The sequence below is a fragment of the Aethalodelphis obliquidens genome, unplaced genomic scaffold, assembly GCF_003676395.1.
Source record: "Aethalodelphis obliquidens isolate GAN/ISIS:26980383/991018 unplaced genomic scaffold, ASM367639v1 scaffold70, whole genome shotgun sequence".
Lineage (NCBI taxonomy): Eukaryota > Metazoa > Chordata > Mammalia > Artiodactyla > Delphinidae > Aethalodelphis > Aethalodelphis obliquidens.
In genome coordinates, this window is record NW_020838014.1 from 1,103,354 (window position 1) to 1,128,257 (window position 24,904).

Consider the following 24,904-nt stretch of genomic DNA (forward strand, 5'->3'; position numbering starts at 1 on the left):
ATAAAGATTTTCATAGATACCTTGCTGGCAGAGATTTGGCTCATGAAGTATACAAAATTTAGGCAGTATAAACTGACCTGGGCCTTGCTGATAATTGGAATATGGATATTATCTAGTGAAAGATTTCTTCCTTGCCTGTCTGGAATTATCTACCAAGAATTCACAAAGAGCTGCAGTTGTTAAATATTCAACTTCAAATTCTTTTGTTAAGGAAACTATTGTAAAGGTAGTTATGAATAGATGTAATGTTGAAATGTGTGGGGTCTGTTATTAAAAGATTATTTAAAGGAATTCCCTGGAGGTCCAGCGGTTAGGATTCGGTGCTTTCATTGCCTAGGGCCTGGGTTCAATCCCTGGTCAGGGAACTAAGATCCCACAAGCTGCGTGGCGCAGCTGCATGACAAAAAAAAAAGATTTGAGTTTTATAAAAATTTTGTAAATTTATTTTTCGACTACATTTTCTAAAATTTCTTACTAAAATTAACAAAATTACAAAATTAAGCAGTTTCTAGGGAACAATGGGATATATTACTTTCTCAGTTTCATTTTTAAACTTCAGTACAGATATTAGTAATATAAAAATGAAATTTTGAATACTGTAAGGATTGAGTATTTTACTTTATTTTCCTTTTTGGAGAGGTAAGAGGATAAGAAAAATGGGAAGAAACTGAAATCTAAGAAAACTTATCTTTCATTGATACTTACAGACTTTAAATTGCCCCTATTTAGGTTAGAAACATAATACAGTGCATTCCATGAAATTAACATTTTTGGAATATTTAAATATATGAAGGGGTAGAATTGTGTATGAGGCTTGAGTTACTCCCCCTTTAAAATATATATGGAGTTATATACCCTTTACCGCAGACACTATCATATGAATGCTATGTACAATGAACCTGTTACTTTATGAAATAGGGACTTTTTTTTTTAAGCAGAGTGAAGTTTTTGTTCAACTAAAACATCCATATCAGTGATTCTCAATTAGGAGGGGGGCTACATGCCTCCCCTCCATGGGATATACCTGCTGTCACCTTTCTTTCCCCATCCCAATCTTGAGAATGATTGACTAAATTACTGTTACTGTGTCATCCCTCATTTGTATTGCAGCAAAAATATTTTTGCAGTCACTAGCTGCTTAGCTATTTCTCTTTCCCCTTTTGCTTGTGCCAGTGATTTTGTTTACCTCTGTTAAATTTCATCTTGTTAGTTTTGACCCAGTTTTGAAGCTGGATGATAAAATTTTGACTTTTAAAGTTATTATTTATCATTTGATTTACCCCTCCCAACTTTGTGACAACTGCAGCTTTCACAAGGATAGCTTTGTCTCAATTCCAGGTTTAAAAACAAAATTGTAAAAGGGCTAGGCCAAATCCATCAGACCACACTATAGATAATCCTCCTGAATTTTAATACCTATTAGTACTGCATAGTACAGATGATTGTCTAGTTCAGTGCCACCCCTTTGTACGTATGTGACCTTGGACAAGGCACTTCTGAACCTGTTCCTTCATTTACAGTAGGGATAATAGTCTCTTCCCTGCCTATTTTTAACAAGCTGTTTTAAGATCAAAAGAGAGGTTATGAAAGAGTTTTGTAAACAATAAAATAGTATTCATTCATTTACATTCCTAGCTTGTGCCACGTCTCAGTCCTAGGTATACAGCAATGAACAAACATAACAAGTTCTTATGCTATATGCTAGGAGTTGGCAGATCTGGTCCACTGCCTGTTTTTATATGGCCTAACAGCTAATGTATTTTGAATGGTTAGAAAAAAGATCAAAAGAAGAATATTTCATGATGTGAAAATTACATGAAATACAAATTGCAGTGTCTAATGTGTTAATTAACTCAATGAGGGTAATCCTTTCACACTGTATAAGTGTATGTATATCAAAATCATCACATCGTACACTTTAAGTATCTTATAACTTTATTTGTCAATTGTACCTCAGTTAAAAAACAAAGTCTTACTGGAACACAATTATGCTCATTAGTGTACAGTTGGGACAGAGATCATGTGACCCACACAGCCGTAAAATATTTACTGTCTGGCCCTTTACTTTAGCAGTTTGCAGACCCCTGCTCTGTGCTCTTGGAATTCTTTTGGAGGTGTTGAGCAGTAAAAATAAGTATATGTTCAGTGGTGGCAAGTTCCTTGAAGAAATTTAAAGCAGGTAAGGGGCAAGAATTATGAAGGGCGTGGAGGGTACAGTAGCTAATTTATGGAAGTCAGAGAAGGGTACTTTAGTAGGTGATATTTGAACAGAGACTTGAATGAAGAGGGAAGTGAACTCTCTGATAGAAGAGCATTTCTGGCAAAAGGAATAAAAATTGCAGTAGCCCTGAGGTGGGAGTGTAGCTATAGGTCTAGGAGCTAAACAGTAGGAGAATGAGACGGTGAACCAAATTGTAAAAGACCATGGAGCACACTTTAGATTTTAAAGTGATTATATAAATATATCATTACAATTTCTATTACAGGTATTCCTTCAATGTATTTTTATGGTATTATTATAGTGACAAATCAACTTAACACTTCAAAGCCTGTCTTCAAAGACTGTCAGATGTTTATCTAATACTAAGTATGGTCATCCCATGGAGGGGGATTGGTTCAGGGACCCCGGAAGATGTCAAAATCTGAGGATGCTCAAGTCCCTTACATAAAATGGTCCAGTATTTGCGTATAACTTACGCACATCCTGCCATATATATTTTTTTCTTTTTCTTTTTTTTTTTTTTGTGGTACGCGGGCCTCTCACTGTTGTGGCCTCTCCCATTGCAGAGCACAGGCTCCGGACACGCAGGCTCAGCGGCCATGGCTCACAGGCCCAGCCGCTCCGTGACATGTGGGATCTTCCCGGACCGGGGCACGAACCCGCGTCCCCTGCATCGTCAGGCGGACTCTCAACCACTGCGCCACCAGGGAAGCCCCTGCCATATATTTTAAATCATCTCTAGATTACTTGTAATGCCTAATACAATGTAAATGCTATGTAAATAGTTGCTAGTGTATGGCAGATTCAAGTTTTGACTTTTGGAACTTTATGGAATTTTTTTTTTCCTCTGAATATCTTCAATCCTTGGATGCAGAACCCATAAATACAGAGGGTGGACTGTAATCCATCTTTTTTACTAACTCTCAGAAGGTAACATGGGGACTGTTGACCATGACAGTGTTTTTTTGGTTTGTTTTTATTTCTGGCTGTGTTGGATCTTTGTCGCCATGCGCGGGCTTCTCCCTGCAGCGGCTTCTCTTGTTGCAGAGCACGGGCTTTAGGTGCACGGGCTTCAGTAGTTGCGGCATGTGGGCTTGGTAGTCATGGTGCAGGGGCTTAGTTGCTCCACAGCATGTGGGATCTTCCTGGACCAGGGATCGAACCTGTGTCCCCTGCATTGGCAGGCGGATTCTTAACCACTGTGCCACCAGGGAAGTCCAACCATGACAGTGTTTTAGGACCCCATGTTGGCATCTAATGATAACTACATTTCTTTTAACTGCTCATTTAGAACTTCACCCTTGCCAAGTGTATATATCTTCAAATCTCCCCACTTTCATTTAAAATCTAGATGTTTTGGTTTCTTTAATTGGACATTTCTCTGGTTCTTGATATTCTCAGATAATTCTCTAAAAATTATTTATTGTATGGGGAATGTTGGCATGCCCCTTTTCTGCTTTTAAAAAATTTTTTCATACAAATAATTTATATTCCTTGTACAACTTTTTGAACATAGAGATAAGCCAAAAAATAGATGAAAAGTATCTTGTAATACTTCTATCAGAGGTAGTCCCAGTTAAAAGTTAGTAGCTATACATATATGTAAATATATATACTTAAAAAAAAACAGGAATACATCATTTTGCAGCCCTTTTCACTCAACAGCATGATAAATATCAACCCATGTTAACAGATAGAACACTTCTCAAACTCTTTCGCTTTCAGGACCCATTTACACTCTTAGAAATCTGGTTGTTTTTTCCCCCAGTTTTATTGACATACAGCGCTATGAGTTTAAGGTGTACAGCATATGATTTGACTTACATACATCATGAAATGATTATCATGGTAAGTTTAGTGAACATCCATCATCTCATAGATACAAAAGTAAATAAATAGTTTAAAAAAAAAGTTTGCTTACGGTGAGAACTCTTAGGACCTACTCTCTCAACAGCTTTCATATATAAAATATAGCAGTGTTAACTATATTTATCATTTTGTACATTACATCCCTAGTACTTATTTATCTTATAACTGGAAGTTTGTACCTTTTGACCCTCTTTCCCCACCCCTGTCTCTGGTAACCACAAATCTGAATTCTTTTTCTATGAGTTTGTTTTTGAAGTATAATTAACCTACAACACTATGTTAGTTCGTGTTATACAGTGTAGTGGTTTGATATTTCTGTACATTTCAAAATGATTACCACAATAAATCTAGTTATGGTATGTCACCATATAAAGATTGTGCATGAACTATAACCCTTAATAGTTATTGATTATATTCCCCACACTGTACATTTCATACCAGTCACTCATTTATTTTGCAACTGGAAATTGTACCTCTTAATCTCCCTCACCTATTTCTTTCCTCCCCCCACCCCCTCCCTTCTGACAACCACCTGTTTGTTCTCTGTATCTGTTACTCTTTCTGAGTTGTTTTTTAGGTTCCACATATGAGTGAAATTATATAGTATTTGTCTTTCTTTGTCTGATTTATTTCACTTAGCATAATACCCTCTAGGTCCATTCATGTTGTTGCAAATGGCAAGTTTTCATTCTTTTTTATGGCTAATATTCCATTGCATATATATGTGTACACACACACACACCACATCACATCATTATCCATTCATCTAGGTTACTTCCATATTCTGGCTATTATAAATAATGCTTCAATGAATATAGAGGTGCATTTATCTTTTCTACTTAGTTTTTTCATAGAAATTGAGTTTTGGTTTTTGTTGGTTGGTTGGTTAGCTTTTTTGTTTTCTTTTTTTTTGGCTGCACCATGTGGCATGTGAGATCTTAGTTCCCTGACCAGGGATTGAACCCGTGCCCCCTGCAGTGGAAGCACGGAGTCCTAACCACTGGACTGCCAGGGAATTCCAAGAAATTGAGTTTTTATTTATGTGGCTTGTATGTATTATATTAGATATTAAAACTTACAGATTTTTAAAACAATTCATTTTAATATAATGATAAATTTATTGCATATTAACATAAATGGTTAGTGTTTTTTAAAAAACTTTTTTTGAAAATGCAGAAAGAATCAGTAGAAAAAGTAGCATTGTTTTACATTATGCAGATCTTTTAAATATCTCCATTCAGTTTGTTATGCTGTGTTGTCTTAGTTTGTACATATTGTTCTCTCCACGGGGAATGCTGTCCTTGGTATCTACTCATCCTCCAATCCAGCTCAAACATCACTGCCTTTGAAGGTCACCCCAACCCCTCCTTATATACGTAATGTAGAGTTGATTGCACCTTCCTTTGTGCCTCATTGTGCCTTTTAATGTTTTCTATATTACTATCTAGGTGACAGATCCTTTGAGAATAGTGACAATGTCTTATTCAGTATTTAATCTTTATTTACTGACTCTTCTCTTCCTAGCTGCTCAGTAAATGTTTGCTGAATGGATGAACTGCTACTTTTTTTTTTTTTTTTGCGGTATGCGGGCCTCTCATTGTTGTGGCCTCTCCCTGTTGTGGCCTCTCCCGTTGCGGAGCACAGGCTCCAGACGCACAGTCTCAGCGTCCATGGCTCACAGACCCAGCCACTCTGCGGCATGTGGGATCTTCCCAGACCAGGGCACGAACCCGTGTCCCCTGCATCGGCAGGCGGACTCTCAACCACTGCGCCACCAGGGAAGCCCAAACTGCTACTTTTTTACATGCAGAGTCATTTCATCCATTATCCAAATGACTGTTTTTCAATTATGGAAATTCCATCAGATTTTATAACTTTAGAAAATTTGTGGATAGTTTCATAAATATTAGTAACTTGAACTTTCAATTTGGTAACTTTTATGCATTCAAACGTTAATAAGTAGTATGTAAAATATGGCTGTGGCTTTTTTCTTTTAAGGGAAATTGCTTTTGCGGTAGTATATGAATATATTTTTGAATTACACACACTTAATTTTGCTTGACCGAGGGGAGTTTCATAATTATGTAAGGATTATGGGACATGCACCTTGACAGAAAGTGGGAGAGACCATAGCTGCTCAACAGACTTGCCACAAATAGACTAAAAAAATAGGTTTGCTATTCAAAATAGGTTTGCTAATTTCTTAAATAAGTGATTGACACCAACAGTTGACAAGTACAGTAATATGATTAAGTGTACATGCCAGAGCAGATATACACAGTTGGAAATCCATATTGGAACTATTAGTCCTGTGTAATATAATTCTCATGAGTTGAGCAGCATTTCTTACTTCCTAATTAGAACCCCTCTTTTTATTTTTGTTGCTCAGTTAATTTAAGAGCTTTATGGAATATTTCCTCTTAATCTCCACCAGTTTTCATCCCAGAAAAATAATATATTAGTGACAATTACCCTGTCACATTAGGGTTCTCAAACTGTATGTGCATAAGAATATCCTAAGGTGTTTGTGATATAGATTCCTCATACTTGCTTCCTGATGGTCCACATAAAAGTTTTGTCTTCTAAGTCTTTAGAAGTCATACAGAATTTTATAGCTCAAAGAAATTTTGCAGATCTCCTAATCTCTTTTAGGAGTAGGATTATTATGAGGAAACTCAGAACCAAAAAAGGTTAGCAATGTTTCCAGAATCACAAATCTAGTTAGTTACTGGACCAACAGAGCCAGTAATTAGAATCCAGGTTTCCATTCTGCCTTGTTCCATGAATCGGTAGGCCTTTCTTGACTGAAAAGGTAAGTTTGGCTATGGAGCAGCTTTTCTTTTACTCTTTTTAGAATCAGAGCAAAGTCACATAAGATCTTCCATATAAACCTAGGGATTCTAAAGTTGTAAAGTATTTCTATCTTTTTCTAATTCTCTTCTCAATCCCAGCTTTATTTTCCAAAGATTCTTAAAAGTCTTTTTTTTTTCCCCCTTAAGAATGGTTTGACTTTGATGATAACCTTAATTTGACTGGGTCAATAAGAACTTAAAGTTGTTTGAAGGAAATGGAAGAAGTCAACAGAGGATGCCTATCTGGAAAGTAGAGCTCAGTTTATTGTCAGATATACCATGTTCCTCTTTGCCCCTCATCAGTGAGTTGATCATCTTTATACTCATCACATCAGAATTTTCAGTGTCCTTTCTCTCATAGTCTGTTAGAATTATACTGAGAGACCCATTTTAGGTCAGTCATGTTAACATTGCTAACATCATTATTACATATGTAGAGATACAGATATAGCTAAATGATATTCCAAATTGTTTTTTTCCTTCAATATAGGTTTGTATATTCTTTGTATTTCATATTTTACTTGATGAGAGATGAGAGACTGATTTGTATGGCAGACTGAGTACATGGTTTTACCTTACCTTTTATGCCAAAACTTTTAAAATGAAAAAGTAGGAAAAAGTGGAATGGGAAGAGAAATAAATTAGTAATAGTTTAAGTAGTGTCATGGGAGGATATCTATTTAAGGAGCAAGAAGGGAAGAACTCAGAACAGTCTTGGAGTGGATTAGTTGGGGAATTGTTCTCTAAACTTACTGGACCACTTGGCTCCTCCTTTCATTCCCATTTGGGCTAAGCTGCAGACGAATAGTATTTGTCCTCAGAATATAGCAATGAGAATGAGCACTGGGAGCAGAGAGGCAGGGCAGTGCCCCAGGGAGCCTGTGGCCTTAGGAGGCTCACTCAGAAGGTAATCTGCTCACACATTCTCGGCAGCAAGTCTACTCTTTCCCTCCCCTACAATCAAGGAGACATGCTTCAAGTAAACAGAACAGGCAAACTAAATTGAATTCAAAGAGGAGCAATAAACATTTGTGGAAAACCAGTACCATGAAAGAGAGGCACCGAACTCAACAAACAGTATATCTAAATTCTTAAGAAGCAGTCAATAAAACAAGACTTTAAAATAAGTATAGTTAATAACCGCAAGGAGACTGAAGAGATTATTGCACACACAAGAAATAAAAAAAGTCTTGGAAATTAAAAATAGAACAGTTAAAATAATTGTCTGAAAACAAAATGGGCACAGCTGAAGAGCATGTTAGTGAGTTGAAAAATGGAGCTGAGGAATTCTCCCTACACAAGGCATAAAATGACAAAAAAGGTAAAACAGGAGAAAAAATTAGTTATGCAGGTTAGATAATAACATTTCAGCATCCATCTCTAATCAGAGGCCCAGAAACAGATTGACAGTAGTGGGCAGGGGAGGGAATCAGAATGAATAACAAAAGAAATATTTTCCATGGCATTTTTAGGACCTTTAGTACAGTGCTGAATAGTTTAGGTGACAGGAGTCATATTTGTCTTGCTTTTAAAATTAGTGACACTGCTCATGTTTCATCATTATTGAATAAGCCGTAAAATTTTAGTAGATAACGCTTTATAAAGTTAAGGAAGTTTATTATACTAAAAACTAGTAGTTTTGTTATTGTTTTATGATATTTGGATGGGTGTTGAATTTTGTCTTTTTTCCAGCATTATCACAAGGTTTTGCTTTTAATTTGTAAGTTACATTGATTTATCAGTATTGAATCATTCTTGCATTGGGATAAACACCATAAACACAAATTGGCATAATACCAATTAGCTAATATTTTATTTAGTTTTGCTGGTGTTCATAAATGAAATAGGATCATACCTTTCTCTTTTTGTGACTGCAGTATATATATATATATATTTTTTTTTTTTTTTTCGCGGTACAAGGGCCTTTCACCGCTGCGGCCCCTCCCGTTGCGGAGCACAGGCTCCGGGCACGCAGGCTCAGCGGCCATGGCTCACGGGCCCAGCCGCTCCGCGGCATGTGGGATCCTCCCGGACTGGGGCACGAACCCGTGTCCCTAGCATCTGCAGGCGGACGCTCAACCACTGCGCCACCAGGGAAGCCCCCGACTGCAGTATATTTTGACCAAAAATTGATCATTTAGCTTTTTAAAAAGAAAAATTCAAAATTAAAGCAGCATGTGTATCCCCAAATTAGAACAAATCTGTATTGATAATAAACACTTTGAGATGTTTTGTGAAAAGAATATCTGAAGGCTCCTAAACGTTTGTAAGGTTTAAACAGGAAATTATATTTCAAGGGATGTGATAAAAATTTTGTTATCTGTTAATTCCTTCCTCTCTTATATGCTACTCTTCTCCTTCCCCTCTTATATGCTACTCTTCATAATTCTTTTACTAAAAATTGTATTTCTGTTTAGGTACGCATAGCTGCTAAATTCATCACTCACGCACCCCCAGGGGAATTTAATGAAGTGTTCAACGGTGAGTAAAGATTCGTACGTAGTTATTTTAAACCCTCCTTAATCACATACGAGCACTTATTGAGTTTGCTATCTCTTTTAATCCTTATAACATTATAGATATAGCTAAGGAAATCAAAATTCAAAAAGGTTAAAATAATTTAGCCCATATCACCCAGCTGGTAAGTATCAGAGCAAGGATTCAAACCCAGGTCTGAGTCAAAAGCATGCTCTTAACCCATACATTAGGGTACCTATCTTATGTGAGAAAAGATTTAAAGTAATTTAATACTGATAAATGTAGAAACAATGTTTAATTATTTTATATCATTATAAAATATAGCTTAAATCTCTTCAGTGCTTTTACTCAGGAAGTGCCATAGCATAGGACATTTTCTAGAGCCACTGGGGCTGAACTGACTGTATCTGGGAAGCTTGTTAAATACACAGATTCCAATGTTATCCTCTTAAGATTCTCATTCGTTAGATCTGGGGTAGAATGGGCAATCTGTTTTATCAAGTTCTCCAGGTGATTCTGAGTCACAGCCAATTTGGGAACCACTATTCCTATATATTTACAATCTTCCATTCCATTTACTATGTTAACACAACTTACAGAATGAAAAATGTAAATGAGGCATTATAACGTGTTAATATCAATCATCATAATCCTATTTTAAGTTACAAATTTCATCTTAAAGTTCCCCTTAAGTAAAATCATAATCTTTGTGCATCTTGGTTCATTTTAGCAAACATTTATTTTGAAATTCTAGTTTTACATTAGAAGGTTACCTGCTTAAAATATCATATAATAGAACGTATAGACTACAGTTCTGTGGAAGGAAGCCTGTGGAAGGAAAACCACATTCACAGAAACACAGACAAAATGAAAGGGCAGAGGACTTCGTACCAGATGAGGGAACAAGATAAAACCCCAGAAAAACAACTAAATAAAGTGGAGATAGGCAATCTTACAGAAAAAGAATTTAGAATAATGATAGTGAAGATGATCCAGGACCTCGGAAAAAGAATGGGGACAAAGATCAAGAAGATGCAAGAAATGTTTAACAAAGACCTAGAAGAATTAAAGAACAAACAAACAGAGACGAACAATACAATAACTGAAATGAAAACTACACTAGAAGGAATCAATAGCAGAATAACTGAGGCAGAAGAATGGATAAGTGACCTGAAGACAGAATGGTGAAATTCACTGCTGCAGAACAGAAAAAAGAATGAAAAGAAATGAAGACAGCCTAAGACACCTCCGGGACAGCATTAAACGCAACAACATTTGCATTATAGGGATCCCAGAAGGAGAAGAGAGAGAGAAAGGACCTGACAATATATTTGAAGAGATTTTAGTCGGAAACTTCCCTAACATGGGAAAGGAAATAGCCACCCAAGTCCAAGAAGTGCAGAGATTTCCAGGCAGGATAAACCCAAGGAGAAACACGCCAAGACACATAGTAATCAAATTGATAAAAATTAAAGACAAAGAAAAATTATTGAAAGCAACAAGGGAAAAACAAAAAATAGCATACAAGGGAACTCCCATAAGGTTAACAGCTGATTTCTCAGCACAGACTCTACAAGCCAGAAGGGAGTGGCATGATATATTTAAAGAGATGAAAGGGAAGAACTTACAACCAAGATTAATCTGCCCAGCAAGGATCTCATTCACATTTGACGGAGAAATCAAAAGCTTTATAGACAAGCAAAAGCTAAGAGAATTCAGCACCACCAAACCAGCTCTACAACAAATGCTAAATCAACTTCTCTAAGTGGGAAACACAAGAGAAGAAAAGGACCTACAAAAACAAACCCATAACAATAAAGAAAATGGTAATAGGAACATACATATTGGTAATTACTTTAAACGTGAATGGATTAAATGCTCCAGCCAAAAGACACAGGCTCGCTGAATGGATACAAAAACAAGACCTATATATATGCTGTCTACAAGAGACCCACTTCAGACCTAGGGACACATACAGACAAAGTGAGGGGATGGAAAAAGATACTCCATGCAAATGGAAATCAAAAGAAAGCTGGAGTAGCAATACTCATATCAGATAAAATAGACTTTAAAATAAAGAATGTTACAAGAGACAAGGAAGGACACTACGTAATGATCAAGGGATCAATCTGAGAAGAAGATATAACAATTATAAATATATATACACCCAACATAGGAGCACCTCAATACCTAAGGCAAATGCTAACAGCTATAAAAGAGGAAATTGACAGTAACACAGTAACAGTGGGGGACTTTAACACCTCACTTACACCAATGGACAGATCATCCAGACAGAAAATTAATAAGGAAACAGAAGCTTTAAATGACACAATAGACCAGACAGATTTAATTGATATTTATAGGACATTCCATCCAAAAACAGCAGATTACACTCTCTTCTCCAGTGCACAAGGAACATTCTCCAGGACTGATCACATCTTGGGTCACAAATCAAGCCTTGGTAAATTTAAGAAAATTGAAATCATATCCAGCATCTTTCCCAACCACAACGATATGAGATTAGAAATGAATTACAGGGAAAAAAACATAAAAAACACAAACACATGGAGGCTAAACAATACGTTACTAAATAACCAAGAGATTACTGAAGAACTCAAAGAGGAAATCAAAAAATAACTAGAGACAAATTACAACGAAAACACAACGATCCAAAACCTATGGGATACAGCAAAAGCAGTTCTAAGAGGGAAGTTGATAGCAATACAAGCCTACCTCAACAAACAAGAAAAATCTCAAATAAACAATCTAACCTTACACCTAAAGGAACGAGAGAAAGAAGAAGAAACAAAGCCCAAAGTTAGTAGAAGGAAAGAAATCATAAAGATCAGATTAGAAATAAATGAAATAGAAACAAAGAAAACAATAGCAAAGATGAGTAAAACTAAAAGCTGGTTCTCTGAGAAGATAAACAAAATTGATTAAACATTAGCCAGACTCATCAAGAAAAAGAGGGAGAGGACTCAAATCAATAAAATTAGAAATGAAAAAGAAGTTACAGGGGCTTCCCTGGTGGAACAGTGGTTAAGAATCCGCCTGCCAATGCAGGGGACACGGGTTCAAGCCCTGGTCCAGGAAGATCCCACATGCCGCGGAGCAACTAAGCCCGTGAGCCACAACTACTGAAGCCCATGCTCCACAACTACTGAAGCCCATGCACCTAGAGCCTGTGCTTCGCAACAAGAGAAGCTACCGCAATGAGTAGACCCCACGCACCGCAACTAGAGAAAGTCCACGCACAGCAAGGAAGACCCAACACAGCCCCCCCCCAAAATCAATAAATAAAATAAATTTTAAAAATAAAAAGAAGTTACAACAGACACCACAGAAATACAAAGCATCCTAAGGGTCTACTACAAGCAACTCTATGCCAATAAAATGGACAACCTTGAAGAAATGGATAAATTCTTAGAAAGCTATAACCTCCCAAGACTGAAAGAGGAAGAAATAGAAAATATGAACAGACCGATCACAAGTAATGAAATTGAAACTGTAATTTAAAATATTCCAACAAACAAAAGCCCAGGACCAGATGGCTTCACAGGTGAATTCTATCAAACATTTAGAGAAGAGCTAACACCCATCCTTCACAAACTTCCAAAACATTGCAGAGGAAGGAACACTCCCAAACTCATTCTACGAGGCCACCATCACCCTGATGCCAAAACAGACAAAGATACTACAAAAAAAAAATTATAGACCAATATCACTGGTGAATATAGATGCAAAAATCCTCAACAAAATACTGGCAAACAGAATCCAACAATACATTAAAAAGATCATACATCATGATCAAGTGGGATTTATCCCAGGGATGCAAGGATTCTTCAATATACGCAAATCAATCAGTGTGTTACACCATATTAACAAATTGAAGAATAAAAACCATATGATCATTTCAATAGATACAGAAAAAGCTTTTGACAAAATTCAACCCCCATTTATGATAAAAACTCTCCAGAAAGTGGGCATAGAGGGAACCTACCTCAACATAATAAAGTCCGTATACGACAAACCCACAGCAAACATCATTCTCAATGGTGAAAAACTGAAAGCATTTCCTCTATCAGGAACAAGACAAGGATGTCCACTCTCACCACTATTATTCAACATAGTTTTGGAAGTCCTAGCCATGGCAATCAGAGAAGAAAAAGAAATAAAAGGAATACAAATCGGAAAAGAAGAAGTAAAACTGTCACTGTTTGCAGATGACATGATACTATACATAGAGAAACCTAAAGATGCCACCAGAAAACTACTAGAGCCAGTCAATGAATTTGGTAAAGTTGCAGGATACAAAATGAATGCACAGAAATCTCTTGCATTCCTATACACTAACAACAAAAGATCAGAAAGAGAAATTAAGGAAACAGTCCCATTCACCATTGCAACAAAAAGAATAAAATACCTAGGCATAAACCTACCTAAAGAGATAAAATACCTGTATTCAGAAAACTATAAGACACTGATGAAAGAAATCAAAGATGACACAAACAGATGGAGAGATATACCATGTTCTTGGATTGGAAGAATCCGTATTGTGAAAATGACTATACTACCCAAAACAATCTACAGATTCAATGCAATCCCTATCAAATTACCAGTGGCATTTTTTACAGAACTAGAACAAAAAATCTTAAAATTTGTATGGAGACACAAAAGACCCTGAATAGCCAAGGCAGTCTTGAGGGAAAAAAATGGAGCTGGAAGAATCAGACTCCCTGACTTCAGACTATACTGCAAAGCTACAGTAATCAAGACAACATGGTACTGGCACAAAAACAGAAATATAGATCAATGAAACAGAATAGAAAGCCCAGAGATAAACTCACGCACCTGTGGTCGACTAATCTATGACAGAGGAGGCAAGGATATACAATGGAGAAAAGACAGTCTCTTCAGTAAGTGGTGCTGGGAAAACTGGACAGCTACATGTAAAAGAATGAAATTAGAACACTCCCTAACACCATATACAAAAATAAACTCAAAATGGATTAGAGACCTAAATGTAAGACTGGACACTATAAAACTCTTAGAGGAAACTTAGGAAGAACACTTTTTGACATGAATCACAGCAAGATCTTTTTTGATCCACCTCCTAGAGTAATGGAAATAAAAACAAAAATAAACAAATGGGACCTAATGAAACTTAAAAGCTTTTGCAAAGCAAAGGAAACTACAAAGACAAAAAGACATCACTCAGAATGGGAGAAAATATTTGCAAACAAATCAACGGACAAAGGATTAATCTCCAAAATATATAAACAGCTCATGCAGCTCAATATTAAAAAAAACAAACAACCCAATCAAAAAATGGGCAGAAGGGGCTTCCCTGGTGGCGCAGTGGTTGCGAGCCCGCCTGCCGACGCAGGGGACACGGGTTCGTGCCCCGGTCTGGGAAGGTCTCACATGCCGCGGAGCGGCTGGGCCCATGAGCCATGGCCGCTGAGCCTGCGCGTCCGGAGCCTGTGCTCCGCAACGGGAGAGGCCACAACAGTGAGAGGCCCGCGTACCGGAAAAAAAAAAAATGGGCAGAAGACCTAAATAGACATTTCTCCAAAGAAGACATACAGATGGCCAAAGAGCACATGAAAAGCTGCTCAGCATCACTAATTACTAGAGAAATGCAAATCAAAACTACAATGGGGCTCCCCTGGTGGCACAGTGGTTGAGAGTCCACCTGCCAATGCAGGGGACACAGGTTCGTGCCCCAGTCTGGGAAGATCTCACATGCCGCGGAGCGGCTGGGCCCGTGAGTCATGGCCACTGAGCCTGCGCATCCGGAGCTTGTGCTGCGCAACGGGAGAGGCCACAACAGCGAAAGGCCTGCGTACCGCCAAAAAAAAAAAAAAAAAAACTACAATGAGGTATCACCTCACACCAGTAAGAACAGGCATCATCAGAAAATCTACAAACAACAAATGCTGGAGAGGGTGTGGAGAAAAGGAACCTGCTCGCACTGTTAGTGGGAATGTAAATTGATACAGCCACTACTATGGAGAACAGTATAGAGGTTCCTTAAAAAACTAAAAATAGAATTACCATATGACCCAGCAATCCCACTACTGGGCATATACCCAGAGAAAACCATAATTCAAAAGGACACATGCACCCCATTGTTCATTGCAGCCCTGTTTACAATAGCCAGGTCATGGAAGCAACCTAAATGCCCATCGACAGACGAATGGATAAAGAAGGTGTGGTACATACATACAATGGAGTATTACTTCGCCATAAAAAGGAGCGAAATTGGGTCGTTTGTAGAGATGTGGATGGATCTAGAGACTGTCATACATAGTGAAGTAAGTCAGGAAGAGAAAACCAAATATTGTATATTAATGCATATATGTGGAATCTAGAGAAATGGTATAGATGATCTTATTTGCAAAGCAGAAATAGAGGCATAGACGTAGAGAAGAAATGTATGGATACCAAGGGGGAAAGGGGTGGGGAGGGAGGAATTGGGAGACTGGGATTTACACATATACATTATAGTTACTACGTATAAAATAGACAACTGATGGGAACATACTGTGTAGCACAGGGAACTCTACCTAATGTACTGTGGTAACCTAAATGTGAGGGAAGTCCAAAAGGGAGAGGATATCTGTATGTGTACGGCTGACTCATTTTGTTGTGCAGCGGAGGCTAACACAACATTGTAAAGGAACCATCCTCTGATAAAAATTTTAAAAATAATTTTTAAAAAAAGAAGGTTACCTGCTTAGTTAGAGGAACTGTGTAATGTTCATTTGCACTTGGCTCAGAGCCCCACAAATTGTAGAACAATTTCCACTGGTAAAATCAATGATGCAGAGCAAAAGTAACTAGGAGAACATATAAATGTTATTTACAAGGAGTGAAATAATACAATAGAAGTAAATCAAGACACTCTTCTTTATAGACTTGTTTTTTGGATATTTGAGTAGTAACACCAAGAAAAACAAATGCAGCCTTTCTTCGCCTAGTCTCTCTTCCATATTGACCAAATGTAAATTTTCAACAAAGAGCTTTTAGAAATACTCCTACGACTTGAACTTTATCCAGCTGATTAGCTCAGATAAATCCTTGACTTAACAAAAATTAGTGGTCTTTGTAGTTAGAAGTACATTGTTGTATTTCTGACAACTGAATGTAGTTTATAGGATTATCATGAGAGTAATTGATACCAAAGCATTAGATTGAGTTGGCAAGCTACTTATGACATGATGGCTGGTTTTTAATGGCATGCTACACGTTGGCCTCTGCCAGCCCCTTCTTTCAGAAGCTCTAAGAGTCATTTGCCTTTGGCTTATAATCAGCCTTCTCTCTTGGAGTTAATGCTTGGTAGTTTCTTAGTAACAAGGACACACCTCTTCCAAAAGAAAAGTGACTAGACTCTTGACATACAGCTTTTTAAAAAGATTGTAGGCCCCACATTAGATTCTCTAAAGAAAAATATGTTCAGTAATTTCACTGCCACTGACTGAATTGTGCCCAGCTTTCTTGGTCTGATGTTACAGAAAAGCCTACAATTCTTAATCTGTTTTAAAAGGATTCTTTAGATACAAATAAGTAGTCCTAACTGTAACCTTCTGTAAACCATGTTTTTCATTTGCTATGAAATTCCTTGAGAATTTATTGTTGGATTATTATACCACAAATAATTCTGTGTAAATCTGTGAATATTAGCATCTGTTTGTGTACATTTTTAGAATTTCTACATATGCAGTACATCCAAAGACTAATCTTGCAAAGCCTGGTTTTCTAAAAATCTAATCTAGAAATCCGCTAAAATTTCTCCAAGTTTGTCTTCTACTGAACATTTGAATTTTAACATCTTTAACGTTGTTTGCCTCCTCAGATGTCCGGCTACTACTTAATAATGACAATCTCCTCAGGGAAGGGGCAGCACAGTAAGTATCTTTCTAAGTCCACTTACTTGTTATTCTAATATTGGGTAAACTATGTTGATAGTAAACTAGTACCTGAAAACTAAGTTTAAAATACCTCAAAATAAAGCAGTTGGTTTTTAACGATTTTAGGGTTTTTTTTTTTCCCCTTGGAGAAAACATGTTCCCCCAAAATGTTGTTTACTTCCTTAAAGTTTATTTTATATGGTCTTATTTTTATTTTTGCCTAGATTTTCCCTGTTAAAGCAGGTTTAGTTCTTTTAGTTCAGGCTGAATTTTTTTATAACTGCCAGTTATAGAAAGATTAGGCTGCTATTGAGGAGTGATAATGTTTCTCAAATTGCAAAAAAATAGCAGATATTCAGAACGTACCTTAATAGAGTTAACCATAGAATAATTGCATTATTATTCTACCCAATCATTGGCTCCTTATCACTGTCAGGCTAACTAATATTTCTAGAATATCATTTTCATTTTGTCCTTGTCCTCAAAAACATTAGATTGGTGGTTGGTTGGTTGGTTGGTTTTCTTGTCTTCTTCAAATCTAAATACTATCTAGCTTTCTAGGGCCCCTGTTCTCTGGCTTTATCACTACTGTTCTTTATTCTTCAATACAAAGTAGTCTTTCAGTTACTGTCTATCCAACTGGCCCAGAGTTCCTCTGTAAAGAGGAAATCAGAATTGGATAATGACTGGGCAAGTGTGGGGTGGGGAGATGGAACAAGGATTTTGATGCAGAGCAACAAATAATTATTATTAAGGCATTTGGTGTGATACATAATTTGTTTAGATTTTAACTGTAGAAAATGTTTTAAGAATTGCTGCCTGGGAAAGTCTTCTGCCCTGTCCATACTGCTTTTTCAGAACTCATTTTGGGACCAGATCCTACAAACCTAAAATTTGCACAGCATCACTATAATTGCCATAATGAACGATACCCCAATTATACATTCTCTTTCACTGTTCTGTGAACTACCTTTTTCTTCTTTATTTTGGCTGTGCCACATGGCATATAGTAGTTCCCCAACCAGGGATGGAACCCGGCCCCCTGCAGTGGAAGTGTGCAGTCCTAACCACTGGACTGCCAGGGAATTCCCTGAACTATCTTTTATATTTATTTATATATAATTCTTTTCTCTCCTTCTTCTCCCTTTAAAAAAAAAAAAAACAGTGCATTTGCCCAGTATAACATGGATCAGTTCACACCTGTGAAGATAGAAGGATATGAAGATCAGGTAATAGTTGTTTCTATTAGATAGACTGTGCCTGGAAAGTAGTAGAAATACTATAAAACAGATGTCTGAAGATAAGATGCTGAATAAATTCATGTCTTAGTATTCTTAGCTTTTGTAGGTATTCTACATATTAGGAAATTCTTCCTCCCTCTGAAAATACTAGGAGTTTCTTTGAAGAGAGAGCTGTCCCTAACAAGAACAGTAAAAGTAAAAGGAATTGAGTTTTACACAAGTTTTCCAGCTGTCTCTAATTCTCCTTGGTAAGAATAACAGGAGACATTGTATTTAACAGGAAAACAAGAATTCCTGTTCCAGTACAGGAACAAAGCAAATACATATTCCCATTTTTACCGCAGTTATTAACATTATATGAAAGGGCTTTACAAATTCATTAATGTACACTTCAAAGGCAATATGGCACCAAATAGCAAATGCCTTTTAAAAGTCTGAACCCCCTTTGAACCCACAAGTCCATAGAATTTATCCTAGGGAAATAAGTATATAAATGTGTAAAAAGATTATTTGAAGCAAGGTTTATGATAATGAAAAATTGGGAACAATCTAAATGTCCAGGGCTAAATTAAATATCTATAAAGCAATTATACTCCAATAAAGATGTTAAAAAAATTTTTTTAATAAAATAAATAAAATATCTGTAGGCCAAAATCCTATGTAACCATTGAAAACTGATAGAAATATTGAACTGGGAATATGTTCATGATATATTAAGCTAAAACATAAAGCAATATGTAGCATTATGCTAGTTTATTTTTAAATAGATATTTAAATGAACAGTTATACTAATCTGCATCTTAAATTCTGTGAAAGGTACATCTTACTTTATATGCCACTAAGAAAGAGAAAATACTGTCAGTTAAACTATGACACAGTCCTAAGATGCTGTCAAGTTTAAGATGTATCCCATTTTATGAGATGTTAAATCATGAGGGGAATGTATGCATCTTTAGACTCAGAAATAAAGTAGTATATAGATGTGCATAGAAATGGAAATGTGGGAAAATATACACCAAAATGTTAACTCCCTATGTTGGGATTACAGGATTACCGTAATATGTTTTGTTTGTTGTTTTTTGTTTGTTTTAGTTTATATTTGTGCTTATCTTTATTTTCTCAATGGAACTAGATTAATTATAAGTATAAAAGACAAAAAAACACTGAAAAATAAATGATAAATATTGCTTACAGTTGATATTGTATACTTCACTAATACAGCAGAATTATTGAAATAATAAGGTCTGTGTCCAGATATATGATATAAGAACATTCCCATATACATGCGGTAGCCAGCTTAAAAATATCGTCAAAAGGAGTTCACATTCTTAGCCACAACAACAACACATTACCTAGACATAAAAGGAAAATATGGAAAGATGTTTGAGTTATTAAAGTAGATGCCATCACTGCATATAATAGAAAATCAACTACAGTGGGTTAACTAAATAGAGACTATTTTTGTCACATAAGAAGTCCAGAGGTAATATTTTGGGATGTTATGGCAGTTCCATATCATCAGAGACGCAAGTTGCTTCTAGCTCTCTGTTGTGCCATCCTTATGTATGGTTTTCATTATCATGTTCTCAAGATAGCTGATCCATCTCTGGGCACTGAATGCATGTTCCAGGAAGGAAGAAGGAAGGTGCAAGAGGTGCTATTGGCTGTTCCAGAAGCACCTTCCACTGATAAATTGTTGCCAGAATGCATATCACTTTATCATTCCTAGCTGAGAAGTGTTGTCTCTTTAGTTGGACATATTGCCTTCTTGAAAACCTTTGAGGTTCTATTAGTAAGGAAAAGGGAGAGAATGGATATTGGATAGGAAACAAGCAAGAGTCTGTCACACAGTTCATATATACCCACCCACACACACATTTTAATCAGAGAAATGAATGGAAAATTAAATAGATGTAAATGCCACATTTCTGAATAAGGAATATAAATAATATGGAAAGTTTATCCGATTTAGAAATATAAATAATATGTGAAGCTTTTTCAAATAGATTCCATACAATTCCTAATGACAATTGTAATAGACCATACAGGATTTTTCTGATCAAGAACAACAATGAAGGAAGACTAATGCTAGCAAACATAAAGACATAAAGCAATGACAGTAGAGCCTTAAACTAAGTAACATAAAATAGAAGGGAAAAGGAAATAATTGATAAAATGTATGTTTGATCTAATTTTGATTTTCAAAGCCAACTGTATACCTAGATTAATTCCAAGTATAGTTTAAAGGTTAACTATATATATATTTTTTTGCTGCACGCGGGCCTCTCACTGCTGTGGCCTCTCCCGTTACGGAGCACAGGCTCTGGACACGCAGGCTCAGCGGCCATGGCTCACGGGCCCAGCCGCTCCACGGCATGTGGGATCTTCCCGGACCGGGGCACGAACCCGTGTCCCCTGCATCGGCAGGCGGACTCTCAACCACTGCGCCACCAAGGAAGCCCAACTATTTTTTAAACATAAAAATTTAGTAGGAAATGGAAAGAGATTCATAACTTGAATAATGATGAAACATTAGAAAAGTTTATCAAAGAAAGTGACTTCTGCAAAATAAAAATATTTTAAAAATAAGATTTAAAAAGGAGAAAATATGTACCTCAAACATAATAAAAAGGTTATTCAAATACCTAAGGGTGATGCCAAGAGTTCAGTGGATAAATGAGCAACAGACATGAACCAACTGTACCCAATTGGAGAATACAGAGCAAACATGAAAAGTGTTAGATCACCTACTAATAGTAATTAAGGAAGTACAAATTAAAATTTTAATGTGAATATATTCACCTTGTAGTTACAGAAGTTACAAAATTATGATGAGAAAGCTTTATGAAGGTAAGACTAAGGAAATAGTTTTATGTATTTTTCCTACTGTCATTATAAACAAGGTTTTTAAAGATAGTCTGATGATAAGGACAGAAATCTCAAAAGTAAGAATTCTTTCCAAAGAATTCTTTTTAAGGAGAAGAGAAGACTTTATTTATGGTAGAACTTATAGTGGCTTTCAATGGTAGAAACTGTAACTAGCTTAAAGCTCCTTCAATTCAGAAATGATTAAGTATACTATAGTATGTATAATGAAATATACATATAATGAGATCATATATAGTTAATTTTAAATGGTAACTGTGTCAAAAGACAAATGGCAAGTTAGGGGAAAATATGTGGATCTCAAAACACATGCAAAAGGATAATCTCCCTGGAGTTCAACTAGAAAAACACCAAAGACTCCGTAGAAAAGTGGGCAAAAATTAGGTACACATAGTTCACCAAAGTGGAAATATAAATGACTTTTCTTTTAAGGTGAGAAGAAATGGGCTTGTACCTTGGTACAACATCCTGTGATGGCAGTTTGTCGATCTCTATCAAAATTATGAATGCATTTACCCTTGACCCAACTGTCCTGCTTCAGGGAATTTATCCCACAGGTGTGCTTGGCACATGTACGTAATTTGTACATAACGAACATACAAGGACATTCATTGGAGTATTGTTCATAACAGCAAAAGATTAGAAACTACCCAAACTATCCATTAATAGGGGACTGGTTGAATAAATTTTTGTACACCTGTACAATAGAGTCATACCTGGCTATAATAAACAAGGAAGTTCTCTAAGCACTACTATGGAAAGATCATCTAGATATGTCAGAATTAAAAAGAAAGAAAAAGTACACTATAGTATTCTAGTTTTTGTGTAAAAGAAAGGGGTGGAGAATTAGAATATTAAATTCTATTTGTTAAAAGAAACAAAGAATAATCAAAATTGGAAATTGGCAAATTTTTTCTGTAAAGGGTCCGATAGTAAATATTATCTGATAGTAAATATTGGGACAAAGAGTCAGCCTTGACTACTCAGCTCTGCTATTGTAGCAGGAAAGCAGCCATAGACCATACAAAAACAAACAAGTGGGGCTGTGTTCAACAAAACTTTATTTACAGAAACAAATGCCACCTCATGCATAGCTTGCCAAAGACAATTCTTGCTCTAAATTAATAAAATCAGTTACCTTTGTGTGGAAAGGGGGTATATGTTGGGAATTTGGTGAATGGGAGATAAAGGTGAGAAAAAGATTTTACTTTATATAGTATTTTTCATTTTTGAACCATGTGATTTATTGTATCACCTATTTTAAATGCTAAGTGTAATGACTGGAAAAAGTTCATGAAAAAGGAATACAAAAGTGTACATATAAGTTATTACAGTTATATGTATGTACATAGGTTGTATATTAAACAGAAACCAAGAAATGAAGGGTATTGTTAGAATGGGGGAAATGTTGCAGTTTAGAGTTGACTTACCCCAAAACATAATATTTTTATAAAAATAAAAATATGAATTGATTGAAAAATCGATTATGAAAGAGAAATCTGACTAAATGAAAAGTTAATTGTCTTCAAAATTGTATTTGTTTGTTTTGTAAAATGTGACAAGAAGAACTGTCTTTTTTTACAGAGTTACTTATTTTTGTAATTATTCTTTGGAAGGTCTTAATTACAGAACACGGTGACCTGGGTAATAGCAGATTTTTAGATCCAAGAAACAAAATTTCCTTTAAGTTTGATCACTTACGGAAAGAAGCAAGTGACCCCCAGCCAGAGGAAGTAGATGGAGGTCTGAAGTCTTGGAGAGAATCCTGTGACAGTGCTTTAAGGGCCTATGTGAAAGATCATTATTCCAACGGCTTCTGTACTGTTAAGTATCTGCCTGCTTCATTATTAGAGTGTTGTTTTTCTTATATTTACCTTATCATTTGGAGGCTTTGGCCAGCCACAACATATCTTCTTTTTTTTTTTTCTTTTTTTTTTTTTTGCGGTACATGGGCCTCTCACTGTTGTGGCCTCTCCCGTTGCGGAGCACAGGCTCCGGACGTGCAGGTTCAGCGGCCATGGCTCACGGGCCCAGCCGCTCCGCGGCACGTGGGATCCTCCCGGACCGGGGCACAAACCCATGTCCCCTGCATCGGCAGGCGGACTCCCAACCACTGCGCCAGCAGGGAAGCCCTACCTAGAAATATTTTTGTTTCTCCTGTCCTTAAGTGGGTTGGGTATGGGGTGAGGGAGGACATTTCTTCAGTTAAGATAGTAATTCCTGTAAGTTACTTCTCTTCTCCTTCCACCTTGCCCCTCCTTCCTCTCCTCTACTTCTCCCTTCCCTCATCTCTCTCTCTCTGCTATACAACCAAACCATGGAGCATTCTGCTCCTACTAGTGCCCTCCTCATTACTTATCCACTTCTTAACCCTATGAATTTTGGCTTCAGTCCCTACTCTACAAAAACTGCTCTCTGAGGTTACTAATGATTCCTGAATTGCCTGACCCAGTGTCCTTTTCTTGGTCCTTGACTTTTGTATGGCATTTCACACTGAGGCCAACCAGCTACTTCTAGAAATTATCTTTTCTTAGGCTGCTATGTCAGTACCCTCTAATTATTCTTACTCTGTCTCTGCTTATTTCTTTACCTCTCCCCTACTTTTGTAAATGTAGGCATTCCCCATTGCTGTATTTCTCTCAAAAACTCATAGTTTATTTAATGTAGGGGAAGTTACAGAATATTGTGTCAGAAAAACAATGGGTTTGGGTTCTACCTTAACCACTTTCTGAATGACCTTGGACAAGAAGCTCTGTGAACTTCACCTTTATCATCTATAGATAATAACAGTGTGTTTCACTATATTTATTAGAGCAAAAGGAAAATAAATATAAAAACATTTTGTGGACTGTAAAGCCTTTTGTTTTTTTCTTTTCCTTGGTGATCACATTTTTGTTCACCTCTCCTACACTAAGGAACAGTTGGTATTTCTCACTTCTAGCTGGACATTTCCATCTGAATTTTCTAATTTGTTAATGACACCACTGTCTTTCTAGTCACCCAAGCATACAAGTACTTTGGCCCCTTCCTTTCTCTTGCCCTTCACTTGCTATATGTTGCCAGACTTTTGACTGTGCTTCTACATCCTTATGCCCATTGACACTACCCTATTTTACTGCCTAGATTAATTCTGTAGCCTAACTTTCAACTTTTCTCCCATTTTACTCTGTACACCAATATTGATTATTATCCCCAAATAGTTCTGGTCATGTTGTTTTGGTTTCTGTCCGTTGCCTGTAGAATAAAGTCCAGTCTTCTTACCTTACATCTACTACTACATGGCCTAAATCTACGATCCTATGTTATCTTCCACAGTTCCACTTCACACACACCCTCTAACCTGACAGAACTAATTACCATTGAGTCATTCACTGGACCAGCACCCCCGTTTCCTCCCTGAACTGCCTACTCATCTTTATTCTCAGTCTCTACTTACCAGAA

At 36.6% G+C, this 24,904-nt stretch overlaps 1 protein-coding gene across 1 annotated transcript in view; it reads left to right on the forward strand.

The window, feature by feature from the left end:
• CAPZA1 (capping actin protein of muscle Z-line subunit alpha 1) overlaps window positions 1-24,904 on the forward strand; it is a 48,320-nt gene that overhangs the window by 14,610 nt on the left and 8,806 nt on the right. The window contains exons 2-5 of the mRNA XM_027091082.1: window positions 9,360-9,423; window positions 17,282-17,333; window positions 18,502-18,565; window positions 23,080-23,286. Coding sequence (XP_026946883.1) covers window positions 9,360-9,423; window positions 17,282-17,333; window positions 18,502-18,565; window positions 23,080-23,286 — 387 coding nt within the window. The remainder of the gene's footprint in view (window positions 1-9,359; window positions 9,424-17,281; window positions 17,334-18,501; window positions 18,566-23,079; window positions 23,287-24,904) is intronic.